The 17,243-nt window shown below is 36.6% G+C and overlaps 1 protein-coding gene across 1 annotated transcript in view; it reads left to right on the top strand.

Moving 5' to 3' along the window:
* Nucleotides 1-14,521, top strand: part of LOC125241356 (basic proline-rich protein-like) — a 35,563-nt gene extending 21,042 nt beyond the window's left edge. Inside the window, exon 3 of the mRNA XM_048149799.1 lies at nucleotides 14,194-14,521. Coding sequence (XP_048005756.1) covers nucleotides 14,282-14,521 — 240 coding nt within the window. The 5' untranslated portion in view covers nucleotides 14,194-14,281. The remainder of the gene's footprint in view (nucleotides 1-14,193) is intronic.
* The last annotated feature ends 2,722 nt before the right edge of the window (nucleotides 14,522-17,243 follow it).

Raw genomic sequence — 17,243 nt, 5'->3', positions numbered from 1 at the left:
GTCTCAGTGTAGTTAAAAAGCAACTATCATGATAGTAATAAGGTTCAAATCCATAAAAAGCCCTTTCGGAGATAACACGTTTTACCATCTTCAAAAAAAGTTACCTGCATACTGCAAACTTTAATAAATTTGAACCTTATTGCTATCATGATAGTTGCATTTTAACTACACTGAGACTTTAGCACGTGCTGTGGAAACGGGAGCTAACCGCCGCGAATAATAAAAACAAAGGCCTTTGTTTAACAGATTAGGGCAAAAGCGAAAAGTTCATCTCAGAAAATTCATACTATACTTTCAAATAGACAATGTATGAATCGAACCTCCGCCCCTAGTATTTTCCGTTTCATGCATTGTGTTATTTAAAAATACATACAATCACGCCTGTATCCCATAAAGGGGTAGGCAGAGCACATGAACTACTCAAATTTCAGTGCCACATTTGGCAAAAAGTAATAAAATAATATTATTTTTCTCTCATATTTGATGAAATTTAGTTAATAGACCTTGATAATGCAATATATTAAAAAAAGTACAGTTTTTATATATTTTTCTTTATTTTAAACAAACATATAATTTAGTTCACAAGAATATTTAGCGAACATATTTATATATCCTATATATATCCTATTTGCAGACGATATATCCATAGTTTTTCCATATTCAACAATAGAAAACAACCTGAATTTCCAGCTAGACGTCACTTTTACTAAAGTAGTAGATTGGCTAAACTTTCATAACCTAGAATTAAATATAGAAAAAACAAAAATCATGCAATTTAAACCGCATCAAAGACGTAAGTTAGATATCAACTATAAATACAATGACCAAATCTTAAATTGCGTAAACTCCTCCAACTTGCTGGGTCTCGAGATAGACACAAACGTAAACTGGAAATCCCATGTCCAAAAAATCACTTCAAAATTATCATCATTTATATATGCTCTAAGGGAAGTTAAGAAACATGCAGATATAAAAACCGCCTTATGCACCTACCATGCTTTTGCCCACTCCTGGCTCCGATATGGTATAGTCATGTGGGGCAATAGCACAAACATACACGAATTATTTATTCTTCAAAAGAGATGTATAAAAATCATCACTAACATACAACAAACAGATAGTTGCAGACCTTATTTCCGTAAACTCAACATACTTACATTGACCTCTTTATACATACTTGAGATATGCAAATTCAAAAGAAAACACAGCCATCTGTTCCCATTACCAAAAGACCCTAGTACCACAAATTTACGCCCGCGAAATACAATCCCAGTGCCATTTTCAAATTTAAATATCCATAGCTCCAGTCCATATATAATGTGCATCAAAATCTACAATAACCTACCAATGAGCATTAAGGAAGAAAAAATTGACAGTTCATTCAACAAGAAGCTTACGAAATACTTAATAGAGAATAGTTACTATAACATGAAGGAATTTTTTGAAAATTAAAATATGTTACAACATAAAAATGTTCTCATAGCAATATAGGTATTAAGATTTATAAGATTATAAGTATTAAGATTTTTAGTTATTAAGAACTATATTTGCAGTGCCCTTACAGGGTTCATAGCTGTGCTATACCTACTGAAATGTACCAACTTATGTACCTATGATAGCAATAAAGAATTACTGATTACTGATTACTGATAACATGCACATAAATGCATTCAATGAAAATGGGTCATCTTAAAAGTGATAAGACTGATAAGTTTAATTGCTCTTGAATTTTAACACATATCATGCAATTAGTTTGACTATTTTTCTATAATAAATATTACTTGAAAATATAAATAGGACCTATCGCGACCCGCAAAAATGCCAGTATTCTCTGGGAAACCGGTTAGTAACGTGATTTTTAAATATTCAAACAGATAACTTTTTGGTGCATAACAAGGTCGAGCTAGAATATTAGAATTTGTTTTTGTTAATTAAAAACTTAATGTATGTAGCCACAGAACACCCCACTAGAAGCCTAATGCAAGCGATATTGTTCGAGACGCAAATCACCAATCCTTGCGGGGTGAGGCGGGCGCGCACGGTGCTGCCATTGGTCGTTTCAAATAATGGCGCGCCTTTACGATTAGCAGCAGGGATGGGAATGGGACATGTCTATTATAGACAATGGTACCGGTACCAGTACTGTGGTGAATTTGTTTTGCAACAAATTATATTATTATAATTAAATTATAATAAGGCCTAGTTACCCTTCGGGTTGGAAGGTCAGATGGCAGTCGCTTTCATAAAACTAGTGCCTACGCCAAATCTTGGGATTAGTTTCCAAAGCGGACCCCAGGTTCCCATGAACCGTGGCGAATGCCGATGCCGGGATAACGCAAGGAGGATGATGATTGTGATAGCACCTCAATAAAAATCATTCTAGTAACTAATAACTAAACTGTGCATTTTTACTTACGTTTACTAAGTTAAATTACCAACTAAATATTCTAAACTAATCAATCAACTAAATAACACTACAGACTCTACAGATTCTAGATAATTATTCACAATTACAAATCTGCTTTCATAAAATGGTAGCACATGGTACGAACGGTAGTACGAAGTAGAATTTGATGTGTTCTGTAGTTGTAATTATAAACTTGTCAATGTTTAAAAACATCGTTTATTAAATAGGCAAATCCGGCGGATCGCAATGTTCCTGTGCAATGTTTTGACGTCACAATTGAATCAATAGGTAGATAGGCAGGATAGGTTTGTTAGGTTACTTCAAATGCCCGCGCAAACTGCAGAAATAGGGAACACTCATCCACCCATGGAATCAGAAAACGATTTACCTTTTCACGATATTTCTAGGAAGTATCGTGAAACGTCAAAATTCTAACTGATGTGCGCACCGCACTCTATGTATATGTTGATTTTCTAGGATAGTTCTATTCTGTGTATTTGTTTTATTCGATAAAAAAACTGTCAAGTGTGAGTTCGAGTTCGCAGGTGCAAGATCAAAATCAGAAAAGTCTTGAAAATAGCGTGATGGGCAGATCTTTGACAAGTTGATCCAAAACCGTATCTTAGTAAACTTTTGCACTGATTTGAACCCCTTTTTCGCAATGAACCTTAGTTGGACCTTGATAAGATACTCCCGACCAGACTATCACTGATGGTGTATGATGCCCATTGCCCATGTTGCGGCCGCGGGACTCTTTCCTGCTTTTTCAGAGCTCCTACCATACCATACAACCATACAGTGTTCAAAGGAAAGGGTGACAGGTGTGACGTCAACAACTATAGGCCTATTACAATAGTACCCACAATCTCTAAAATGGTAGAATCGGTCCTGTCGTCTCACCTTATGAGTCATATAGAATCGAATAACCTACTTACGGAAAACCAATTTGCATACCGACAAAAAATGTCAACAACCACCGCGACGTATAGGATATTCGATTCTATAATGACAGGGTTAGACGATAAGGATAAGATTGCCGCAATACTGTGCGACTTGTCAAAGGCATTTGACGTCATTAGCCACGAATTACTCCTTGAAAAATTGAAAATGTATGGAATCACAGGCACTGCCCATAAACTGTATACCTCATTCTTGTCAGACCGCAAGCAAGTCGTGAAATTACTCACTGACGGCAAGTCAATCCAATCTGATGTGGGATACATAAATATCGGTATTCCTCAGGGTTCGTCCCTCGGAAATACCTTGTTTTTATTATTTGTGAACGACCTACCATCGAATATTGGAGCTGGCTTGCCTGTATTGTTTGCGGATGATACGAATGTATTAGTTGGTGCAAGTACATATGACCAGTTGGCTTTAAAAATTAATGATGCTTGCCACCAATTGCAGTCATGGTTTTCAGCAAATGGTCTCATACTCAATTATTCTAAGTCAAATATAATGTTATTTTCCGGTCGAAAGGTACAACCACCATCATGCATGACTAATTTTCCGATGCCCATGTGTGAACAGAGTAAGTTTTTAGGGTTCCTGATAGACAACACTCTGAATTGGAAGTGCCATGTTGACAATCTTTGTGATCGATTGGGTGGTGCGTCGTTCGCGTTGAGAAAGCTGAAGCCTCTTATCTCCGCAGAAGCCTTAAAGCAGGTGTACTTTGCGCATTTCCACTCTATCATGGCATACGGATCACTGCTCTGGGGAAACTCATCAGATACAATAAGAGTACTTATAATGCAGAAACGCGCAATACGTATACTTGCTAGTGTAAGAGACAGGCACCCATGCAGAGAGCTCTTTATTTCTCAACGTATAATGACGCACTACTCACAATATATGTTTGATATACTGTTATTTGTTAAGCAAAATATATCTCAATTTGCTCGCGTTGCCTGTCCGGGCAAACAGCTTCGAGCTACAGGCCGCCTGAGAACAGTCCCCCGTCGCATGGCACTTTCAAAAAAGAACCCGCGTGTCATCGGCCCTACTTATTTCGAACACTTACCTGCCGATCTTAGGAATGAGCCATGTGACGAAGCATTTAAGCGCAAATTGAGAAACCTTTTGTTAGATAACCCTCTGTACTCTGTAAATGAGTACATGGAATTGAATTTGTGATAGCATGCATTTGATTACACTGACTTCGGATTTTATTTCATTTGTTAATTTTATTGTGCTTTGTGTATTTCATTTCTGATTTTATTTCATTTGTTAATTTTATTGTGCTTTGTGTATTTCTCTTTGTAAATGACGATCCTTATTGGGAGAAACTATTCATTTTATTATTTTCAATTCATAATGTAATTTTTGACGATCTTGATGAGAAGATAAACATAACTTTGGCATGTAACAAATTTATAGTGTAATTTTTATCATGAAATAAAGAAATCTAATCTAATCTAATCTACCTACGCACTATCATTCTGTTTATTGTACTTTTTTTCAACATCGAAAATTTCGAATGAATGGATGAATAAATTATTTATTGCGTATATGTTAATTCAGGTTATAATAGCAGGTACAAATGCATATTATATGTATATAAAACAGTCCCACTGAACAATACCTTTACAGGTGTATACGCTTAACATAACTTACAATAATAAAAATAAAAGAATACAAGAATTACAAAATGTCATGACATATCAAAATATGAGGTAATGTAAACGTATAAATGTTTTTACTTCTGTAAAGAGGATATCACGGTGTAGATTTTTCGAGTACCGCTTTAACAACTCCCGGGATCTTGTAAACCTTATTGCTTTTAGACCTGCATTAGGTAAGTAAATGCCCACTCTTTTTTTTGTATGCTCGTAGACTCAGCTCAGATCTTCATTTAACCTTTTTCACGGCTTTTACCCGGCATACGGATACCCATCTGCAAAGCCATCAACTACTGTTTTCGGACAGGATTTCTTACTATACACGCCTTGATCGCTTTGATCACTGCTGGTGTTCTTATGGAGCGTGGCCGGTGGGCGGCCAGTTCTTTTCTTGGCCTCAACACTGGAGACTTCATTGTACCTTTTAATAGCACGGTACACAAACCTTAAGCCCTATGTTTACATTTTTAAGCAACTTGAAAATGGTACTTGGCGAGTGCCCCCAGCGGTACGCTAAAACAGGTAAGTATTCGGTTTTCTTTCAATGTCGTCTCCATCGTGAGACGTCGCGGAAAAATAGTGTTTTTTGTTTTAAAATAATTGTCAAATTTTGGGAACTTTGGAAAAACTTCGGGACTGACTACGTACGATACCGATACGTTAGTAATCGGTGGAAACTCTCTTCTCCGTAGCTAATCGGCTTGCGTGCATTATTTCAAAATGGAGCTTAGATCATTAGTATAATTGATTAAAAGGTGTTTAGAATCCGTGAAGGTAAGAGTAGTGGTATATAGTGTAGAGTAAGTAAGGAAGTAGGTGTTATAGGACCGTCCTGTGATTATGTGGGGGCGGCGTCGGCGTCGGTGTCGGCGTGGAGCGGGGCGGCCCGCCGGGCGCTGTTGTTCGCCACCCGGTCCGCGCACCGCGCACCCCTGTCCCAGCCCAGCGCTCCTATCTCTATCTAACATCAGTTGCACGCTTCCAGCCTTCGAAGCAGATCGTGTAAGCGTTATGCCGTATTACCTGCAGCCAGCGCTTCTTCACACAATCCTTGTACAGCCTCTTCGGTTCGTTGCATCGATGCATGGACCACATTAGATGCTTTGACTGCACTTCATTATTCATTTATACTTGCCGAAGACAGCGAATCGTTAATGTTCCATACATCATAGTCATTGTTTTGTTATCAATGTTATCACATAGGGAAACTAGTTCCATATTCATCATGATATCATGACTTGTATATTAATTCATACAATCATCACCAAAGTTAAAAAAAAATAGCAAAAAATCAGTTGTTGTTGCGTAGTTAAAGCAGTTTTATTAGAAATTAAAAGTGTTTGTGTATTGGTTGGCATCGGATTCAAAAAATGTTTTATTAAAAATCTGTGGTAGTTTGCATCAAAATCAAATAATATGACAAACATAAAAAGTTATTAAATTTAAAATAATCAAGGAATTCTGCTTAAAATCGGTATATCTATAAAATTTTATAATAATATGTAAATATTTCGTGATCGGTAAGAACATTACATATTTATCTCTAAAGTTAGGATTCCTAAGATGAAAATCTTCAATATTTATGTAGTAAATAACTGTAAACACAAATACATTCAAACACAAATTAGTCTTGTACTTATCGCCCACCTGTTTGAAAAGTTTACTAAATAAGTACAACATGAAAGTAAAAAAACTATGTTGTTTAGTGAGTCGCATGGCATGGCTGTCGAGAATAACAGCTGATCGCGATGCGAGCGCTGGGCGGCCGGGCGGCTAGCAGGGAGCAGGCGCGCCGCCGCCGCAAGGTCGCTGGTATCGAGCGGCACCGGTCAAATATTTAGCAAGCGCAACACGCGTCCGGTGTTCGCTCCATACTCGACAAGTCGACACCCTGCTCACTTATTGCTTTACAATACATCTACTACTGTCACTGTCACGATAGACTACTTAACAATAAAAAAATGGTTATCTGCTGAATATTTGAAATGTTTTTAAGACTTGAACTATTATTAACGTCGTGCGTTGTACTTAAGTTTATATGCATTTCAGTATAAAGTTTGTCAATGGAACTATAAAGATATAAAGTTAGTAATTTGATAGGTGTAAGAATAATTTCGCTGATGGCGCTGCGTATCATTGATGGCTAGGAATAGGAACTCGGGCGTAATAGGTATGGAACTAATACGATGAATGTAACGTTATTGAATCTGACTTAACCAAGGTATAAAAGTTACACCTACACATTACTTCCTACTTACGATGAATATGACATTCAATTGTCTTCCATTGGATGTAAGAAAAATATTGAATTATAAAACACTGACAATGAGTGTTTAAATATTATCTTGTCGAATATTTATAGGTCAGGTCGTAATAGCTACTCGTATGGGCTCTAAATATGAATATTGTTTTATATTCTGACAATACCAACTGAGGGGCTTAGGAAACACGGTCGAAATCTAGTTCCCATTTCCAAATAGAACAGGCACGTTGTTCGACTGGGTTATCCCCTACTGCCAATGCCGATCCCGTGAGACATCTGAGGTATGGAGGCAATCAATCAATGTTGCTATTCGCTGTGGTTTATGTCAACTCGCATAGCGTGGAGGATTCCTGACGATGATATACGATATCAAAATAAAGTCATTCGAAAAGGTGCTTAAACCATGTATGCCTAACCTGATTACATCTATCTTAAGTTTTTAATTAGGCAAATCCATGTGATTACGAAATTGTGTGGCTTGATTTAATTAGAGTGGAGATCGGTGGGATGGAGAGGTAGCCTTCGATTTCATTTCCTATTGCCTAACTATTATGTTATATGCTATGAGATAAATGGGCGCCCCTCCAAAGCTCTTAAAACAATGTTTTCCGCCCTAAGCATATTTAAGAAGTCTCGCCATTCGACGGCAAAATCTGATTGAACTTAAGTTCTTCATCAGTTATCCAGTTCCTAATTAGTTATAATTATTCTTACTTTGACAATGTAATAGAAATATCCGCCTGCAAAAGGTTAAAGTTCTCTATCTATTTTTGTCCCTAATTTTGTACTGTAAATGCTTGTTTTTTTTTTTTTAAACCCGAATATCGAATTTCACCAGATCTGACGTATTTTGGCTCATTCTTATGAGAATCACGAGCTGATTCGATCCCGATGATAAAAAAATGTGTCCAAAATTTTCCATACAAAATTCGAGTTCCCAATACGCCACGCTCGTATTACCTAAGTTCATACTAAAATCGAAAAAAATAAACGAGGACATATGTCCAGATCTGGTGAAATTTGATATTCGGGATTTTTTTTAAAACACTCAAATTAGGTAATCTATTCTGTTACAGTACGAGAATGTCTGTTCAATTTAGATGCCCACTTTATAATATAAAATAAGTGTTTATGAAGTTATTAAGGCACGATAAATTCAACATTTTGAGCTTTTATTTAGGCTAACATGACAATTATCCATAGGCTCTATTGACAACTCCTTCTATATTGACACTATGGAAATAAATATTATTTTTACTCACTATAAATAACATACTCGTGTTTCTCGTACATTAACCACAACTCCGCTATCAACAATTACCTATAGAAGCGAAAAATAAATACGACAGTAACGTTACATACGTATGATCAAAACATGAAATAATAAACAAATAAATACGGATCCTTTAATGAAAAGTGAACCTTAATTTCTACTAGTCAATAGGATACTTGACCCTTTTTTAAAGTCTGTCTTATATATGATTATGTACTGTCCAATTAACCGAAATAAAATATTACCATATTTTATTATGACCTAAAAACAGCAAAAAATATTTTTAAAGTATACTTTTACGTAATCAGGCGAAAACAACACAGTCATGTTAATCTATAGATTATCTGTGCATCAGGTCATTCTACTCGAAAACAACATTTTCTGACTTTTGATTATGAGGCATAAAGTTCATTATATCAGTTGTTTTGACATGTCTTACTTACTTACTAGTCGATAGCGTCATTAGGTCGCTGACAGCGTTTTCGGTGGCCAAAATAAATAAATAAAATTATAAAAAACCCGCATTTTTAATCGAAAATACGTTGTCATTATACTATCATCATAAATATTGTTGTATTTTATGTGCCAAATTCGTCTAGCAGCCTGTGGTTTAGTTTCTAATGGGCAACACAGAGATAGATGATGAAACTACATGTAAAATCATTTAAATAATACAGGAAAACACACCATGCAAGTACCTACATTATTATTTTGTCGAGAAAATCATTATTCAGGCTAGAAAATGGGGAATGTAAGGTCATCTTCTACCCTCTTAATTTATACAAGACTCAGGATAAAACAAAGAAGCTCCCACTCTAGAAAGCGCTTGATTATCGCAAGAGATATGGATGACTAGATGAGATGCCAATATTTTGCTCCGTAGTGAACTATACGCGTATGTTGTTTTTTTTTGGATGCAAAGGATCGACATCTTGACAAGGCTTGCAAAAAAATCTTGACTATAAAACTTTTGTCTTTCTTCGTTTCGTAAATATCTAACTGTCACAAGAGAACTATAATTTCATACTAGCAAACCGAATAATTTTAACAGAGTATTCCTGATCCAATTTTAAGACTAAAGTGTCATATAATATAAGGTTTTCTGGGCTTCGCCTAGTTTCAAAGTTATTACCCAACTGCAAAAAATAAACTTATCGTTACTCAGTATACAAAATCTTTTTTAACGGAGTTGATGCCATTATGGAGAATAGTTTCACTAACTTCATTGATAGATGTCAGAAATTGAGAAGTAAAATCTTTAAACAATGAGGTTTTTACAAAAAAAAACTTATGTGAAAATGCATTAAAAATTGTAAAACTTTAACACTTTTCTTTCTTTTAGACTCAGAAATGCGTGGTTAAAATTATTCGGTTTTATTTATAAGCGCCTAGGTGTGTTTATGTGACAGGCATATTATGAATAGGTATCTATTATGATATTGATATCATTAATTATCAGATTAACGGGATTATAGTCGCACGTAGAGTCTCAAGGCAAACTAAGTAAGCACCAAGCCGAGTATTGTGAAGACACACAGGAACAGAGCAGTGTTCGTTGCCAAGGGTACAGGGGTGGGTACGATCAGCTGAGCTTACGTAAGGTTCGCGGGATGGGCGGGGGGTGGCGGGGCGGGGCGATCAAGGGCCGATCGATAAACGCTTTCGGTCCGTCGTGTTGGTGTTCGTTAGAAATTCGGAGTTCAGTTTCACCCATCCCAATCTTCCAGTAATTGTAATTATCTGATACTTTTGTACCGACATGACTACTAAAATCGTCAGTGTCTCTGTCGAATAAATTCATAAATTGGTACTATTCTTCTTCTTCTATTGATTGTAGTTAAATATTAATTATGTTACCTACGCTCCAACCGTAATTCCTGTTGCAGTTAATGCCTTCGAATTCGCTGAATCGCGCCAGAAATTTCATCGCTGCTGAATCGATTGAATTCCTAGTATTTCGACGTATTTAATAGGAAACATATAGGTGATATAAGAGCAACGAAACCTGGTCTAAGCTCGTTTTCTATAAATATACCAACTGTCTGAATCGTAGATATAGTAGCAGAGTAGATGTGAGATGTACGACACGTATATAGAGATACCTATGATGCGAGGTTCGATCCGCCACTGTTGATGTTGAGACTGTACGATACGGCAAAATATAAAAGACGGATTAAAAAAAAAACTTTAGAATACTTGGCGTACAAACTAAACAATTAAATCCCGAAGTAATCTATTTGAAATCAGATCTACAACTTTGTAGTTACAGAACAATCCCGTCAAATAGTAATAAGAACACCACCTACTTATTACTTATTTGACGGGTTTCATTGTTCTGTAAGTACCTGTTTAACTTTTCCAGAGATATTTCTTAGACCTTTCGATCTTTTCAACTAATGAAAATGAAAATTATTGAGAAACTTCTGCCTTAGCTATTGGACTAAGGTACAGCGAGACAAATCCCGACTGGGGGGGCCATTGTAACTGATCCATTATTACACTATTAAGTTGAGTTCCACATGTATCCATTGAACACGCGTGCCATAACCAGTGGGCACTCTAATTAATAATGAAATCATGGAAAATAATGGATCAGCAAAATAACGGATTTGCCCCCAGTCCCGCTGTACCTTATACTAATTTTTGAATATGTCAAGTAGGCAGGGGCTTTATTAAAAATTCAAGTTTCTTGGTCTTGGAGCGCAAGATTTTGACGTTTTTTTTTCCTTTTCCTTCAAGTAAAGCTTAGGTTGTGGGACCTGTGGGTGAAGTTACACAAGCAAAAGATTGTTCATACATTCAATCACGCCTATATCCCATAAAGGGGTATTCAGAGCACATGAAACTAATCAAGTTTCAGTACCAAACTTGACAATTAAGGGGTTGAAAGAAAACAAAATTGTGTTATTGCGGTGACAGGTTGCCAGCCTCTCGCCATACGCCACAATTTAACCCATAACCAGAGATCGGAAAAATTTGCGTCATTGCTCGCAATAATGTGGACATGTCTCCAAAATTAATCAAATAATTAATCATTTAATAAATTTCTTACTTGACATATAATTTGATTCCTAGCCAACAAATACTATTTTTTCCAAATTTTCAGCAGTCATTTTATTTCTTTTTACATCAAAAACATACTTAAGTGCTGAAAAACTCCGCTCGCAATCCACTGATGTTACGAGTAAGACGATACGGTAGGGGTCAATTCTCCATACAAACGCTCTCGACTATTTCCTCACTGGTTTTTGAAGATAGAGCAATGATTTTTTCAACACAGATTGTTATTATTTTTATCTGTGTCGTACCGTTTTGATTTTTTTGATATTCTGCTTTTTAAAGACTAGAGCCAATCAAAAATTTCCAAAAACGGCCTTTTTCATTGTGGCGCAAAAAAAGGTGTGATACTCAAGATTGGTAACAATTAACCAAAAAAGCTAAACGATCCGACATAGATTATTTTATTGTTATTCAGATTCTCAAATTTCGCTCGATTGATTAAGTTTTGATTGGAAAGTCGAGAGCGGAACCTCGATTTTAAAGATATGTTTTGACTGAGTTGTTCTTAATAGACATTTTTTTTCGATAAATCTAGTTAATAACACTTGTATATTTAACTAAAATTCCCAAGTTGAAAGGGGGTTCCTTTCCATTTTAGCATTTTCGCTACCGTATCCTCTTAATGGGGCAAACTGAAGTAGTTTTATAGGAATATTGTTATTCCAGTATAATTCAGAGTTATTCTGTGTTCTAAGTTGTGGGCGATAACCTCAAAATCGGGATTTAGTATCTGCATAGTTGTTTGAATTTACATCAATATAAATAGTATAGGTAAATACGCATACGTACCATTTTCACGTCGCAGTATATTAAATTCAATTTTCGCCATTAATTCGTTTTTAAACTGGCGATATTAGGTAGGTACTCATCAGTAAAGAAAATGCCATTATTTAATTTTGCTGCCGTTTAGGTAAGGTACGTACGTAATTTAGGTACGGCAAATACGACTGTAATTGTAATTTAAAATTAATTATTGTATTAGGTTTTATATCTAGAGAACTAGACGAACTAGATTAATAAATCTATACTTTAACAAATTTTTGTATTTATATTTATTGACTAAGAATCAAATTATATGTTAAGTAAGAAATTAATTAAATGATTAATTATTTGATTAATTTTGGAGACATGTCCACATTATTGCGAGTAATGACGCAAATTTTTCTGATCTCTGCCCATAACCCACATTCGACTTCTGCGACACCTACGGGAAGAAAATGGGTGGTGAAGGTCTTAATCTTAACCCGTCACCCCACGGGCAAAGGATTATTTATATTATACTAGCATTTACCCACGGCTTCGCTCGCGTTAGAAAGAGACAAAAAGTAGCCTATGTCACTCTCAATCCCTTCAACTATCTCCACTTAAAAAAATCACGTCAATTCGTCGCTCCGTTTTGCCGTGAAAGACGCCCAAACAAACAGATACACCCACTTTTCCATTTATAATATTAGTATGGATGCAAAAGATATAGATGATATTATAATATTAGTATGGATGCATAGATAGAGATCTATGTCAAACACATATAAGCACAAATGTCCCGTAGACTCACCAGCAGCGGCTGGTCCATACAAGCTGATTCCCACCGGCTTGCCTAAAATTGATTACTAGTAAAGTAGGTACCTAATGTTAAGGTTAGGTTAGGTAAGGTTTGCTTTGGTGTTGCCTTGCATAAATTTTCACCAGCCGCCACTAGGACTCACATATTAGTATTTGACGTATATTTAATAGTGTAAGACTTGGAAAATATTTCATTTAAGTCCTGATACATACCATTTATAATTTTTTGCACATTGTGTAAGGTCTTTGGCAGAGACAAAACATTAAGAGAAGAAAAGAGAATGTTTTTTTGTAATTTGCTGAAGGTTTGACCAAAATATATCTATAATCTTTTGACATTAATTTCGGAAACGTATTATCTCAGTTTTATTATAAGGGTAAAAAAAGCGATTGCTACTCTCATTTTGGGAACCGGCAACGCACTTTCAATCCCTTAAGACTTGCGTGTCCATGAGTGATAAATAATAAAAAAATATCGTCTGATATCGTGGACTCCAATTTTGCATCTACGTTCCGGCCTCCCTACAACCACTACCTGATATTACACTATCATAATAATGATGTACTAGATATATACTTTAATAGATATGATTTACTCGAAAGTTTAGACGGCCACGAGCATTTTGACGGCAGTATAAGGAACTTATGCAGTTAAACATTCAAAAGTTAATCGTGAACATTAATTTAGCACGCAGTACTCGTACGTTTTATATCATGACTGATGAGTGAGTTGATTTATGTTAAAATATGATGATAAATATCTAAGACTCATTAAAAATATAAGCAATCAAATTGAAAGTATGTTTAACTAAAAACGCCTGAATGAATGTTAATGCTTACTAACTCGTTTTGGTGTTGTTGCTCTCATAGTATGCATGGCGCTTTTAGTATCCGTCTTGTAGTGTTGTTCTTACACATAATGCTTTATGCGTTTGCCAAATGTTCTAATGGAGCTTTGCTTTATTTATATTTATTTGGCTTTGGTTGTTCTATCGTGTTGCAGCGCGCGTGTGTAGTGGTGTGAGGCGGGTGCAGTGTGATGTTAGTGTGCTTGAGAGGCTGGTAGTGCGCCCGCGCCGCGTGCGGCTGCCATGTCATCGCCGGCCCGCGCGCCGCCGCCGGCGCCCGGCGCTCCCGCGGGCCCGCCTCCGCTCGTGGCGCACGCGCCGCCCGGCCCACCCGGCCCGGCCGGCCCGCTCGGCCCGCCGCGCTCCGCGCCGCTGCCGGCGGGCTCCGCTATGCTCCCTCCGCCGGGACCGGGACCCTCGAGACAGCGTTCACTTAAAGACCGTCTGCGAGAGGGGATAACTGGACCATTCCATTGGCAGTGAGTACATCCTTTCGTGTATTTGTATAAATATTTGTTGGCTTTTCAAATTATTGTTAATTATGTTTATTAGCCTTTTCTCACACTCGACAAGCACGATTTTAAGTCTATGCATGTACTATGTTCAGAGACTCAGAAAGTAGCGTAATGTTCGCTGTTCAACACAGACGCGAAACTCGTCGTTACCAACATAATTAATATTAAATATGCGACGCAAAACGAACAGAAACGGGACGCGACTGAAACACATGTTAAAAATAAGGTTCCAGGCTATAACAATCTAAACACGTTACTTAGACTGGACAGTTTTGAGAACAAAAAAATGGTTTATTTTTGAAAAGTATTTTTTTGTTGTATATGTATGTAACTAAGTATTAAACGTACACGTATGACCGTTTTATTAAACTCGTTCATTAACTCACCCTATTTTATTTGAATGCATTTTATTATGTAGTACCTAAGGGACCGGCCACACTTAAGAGACGCATGTCCTGTCCTGAGGTGCGCAACGGACGTCCGCGCCACGCCGCCTGAATGTAATTCAAAAAACGTCTCCTGAGTACATTTTGTTTAGGAAGGACGTAAGACGCGCCCCAGGGCGCGGCGCGCGCCACGCCGCCGCCACGCCACCTGGGGCGCGTCTTACGTCCTTCCTATACAAAATGTACTGAGGAGACGTTTTTAGGGTTCCGTAGCCAAAATGCCCTTTGTGCGCGAGCCCGACTCGCACTTGGCCGGTTTTTGAATTACGGCGCGCGCCGCGCCGCCTGGGGGCGCGTCTTACGTCCTTCCAATACAAAATGTACTGAGGAGACGTTTTTTGAATTACATTCAGGCGGCGTGGTGGAGACGTCCGTTGCGCGCCCCGAGACACGCGACGCTTAAGTGGGAACGCTGGCTAAGTCACATCAACAACTAGAATTACAGCGTACATCATTACATTTTCCAAAGGAATCCGAAACTAGTTAATGTTTTCAGATAAACCTAGAGCTACCTTTTTCTATCCTAGACTCATAAGGTACACCGACCTATTTAAAATGGGGGGCATTTCTACTAATCGACTTATTTTCCATGTTTTACTATTAGAGTGCTATATATGTGCACAGAACTAACTACCTTTATAGTTATTAGTTTAAAACATGAACAATATTACGATAAGATGAAATTTGAATTGACCTTACATATATCATTTGCACGTTAATAAAAAATAATTAAAGTTCAGTTACTTAAATAAAATAAAAACCTAGGTGTCAAACCGACGTGTGTGTTCAAACGCAAACCCAACTTTTAATAAAGCTACGTTGAAATACCGACCCGAAAAAACTTCAATTTTGCCTGATAAATATTTTTTGCTGCAATTGGACGATAGCTTTAAAAATAAAAATGTACAATACCTCTAAAACTAGGCGTTTGCTCCATGCCATTATAATTAAGTATAATTTACAAATTGTATACTGTTCAAATCAAATGTTGTTCTTAGTGCGCCATCGCCATCGCCATTTAGTAAATAATCTTGACAATTGTTTAGGAAAATCGAAGTCTTGGCGGAAATATAATTTATTAAATGTACATTGTATTTACCCATAGACACAGAACAGAGGTAAACTTATACCATTTATTTAGATAAATTTCGGGGTAAGATATCGATACAAGTGTATCTAATTAAATGATATTATTAGTATTTCTTCTTTCGTATAAGAGTACCTATGGTAAATATTAATTGATAAAGTAGGTGTATTATAGCTCGAATTTATGTAGTTATGAAAACAGTTATCAACCTGATCATGAACGACTTGTAACTCATGTAAGTTCGAAGCCCTCGCTTCTCGCTTTATGCCAAATGCTTACAAGATTACATTTGTTTATATTATTGGCCATTTCTACTGAAATCCACTTTAATTACTCATTAACAGACATGTTTCTCGGCGGGACTGAACACAAACCAACACAAATGCTTTATGAGTTTTGGCACGAAATATTGTTTTGATTTCAACTGCATTCGTTTGAATGTTTTGGCTCTCTTGTTTTTCGTTTTGTTCAACGAATGTGTTTATTAAAACTTGAATAAGAGCTACTGGGATTGTCTGTTATTCTGCTGTTTTTTTTTTTTTTTATATTTATAGTAGCGTGACGTGCGATTGATAATGCAATGACTTATAGACATAACAATTCTGGACCTAGTGCGAATAAAGCCATAATATAAAAGTATATCATTATACGTTACTACATGTCATTATTTGATAATATTTCTTCACATATCTTTGTAAAACTGCCTTTTAACTTCCCTTTTCTGCAATAAAGAGGGACGCCACGTTCTGGCCGACCTTCGTACCTAATCCTACAAATGTAGGTCAAAGTCATAAAATTTACTTCCACTTTCAGAATATACATATTTTCAGTTTGGTTTGGTGCCAGTGTACCTACTTAAAGAGGTTGCTTAGAAAATCTGAGAATATGAAACTGATGAAAGTGAAGTTTAATGAAGTAGACCGCGATACTGTTTCTTATACACCCTGTTTTTATTGAATTCCGTTAATTTTAAAGGACGATTCTTTAGATCAAATACAATCAATTTCTCTAAGAAAGTAGCCCCTTAACTCTTACGGTTATCAAATTATTAAAAAAAAAATACTGAACACGTGTCTGGCATCCCTTACCCCTTCCTAATGTTATATGTTTTATTGACATGTGCCGTCAAACACTTGACAATGACTTTAATGTTATGA

The sequence above is a fragment of the Leguminivora glycinivorella genome, chromosome Z (assembly GCF_023078275.1).
Source record: "Leguminivora glycinivorella isolate SPB_JAAS2020 chromosome Z, LegGlyc_1.1, whole genome shotgun sequence".
Lineage (NCBI taxonomy): Eukaryota > Metazoa > Arthropoda > Insecta > Lepidoptera > Tortricidae > Leguminivora > Leguminivora glycinivorella.
This window is presented reverse-complemented; position numbering and strand designations above follow the sequence as displayed.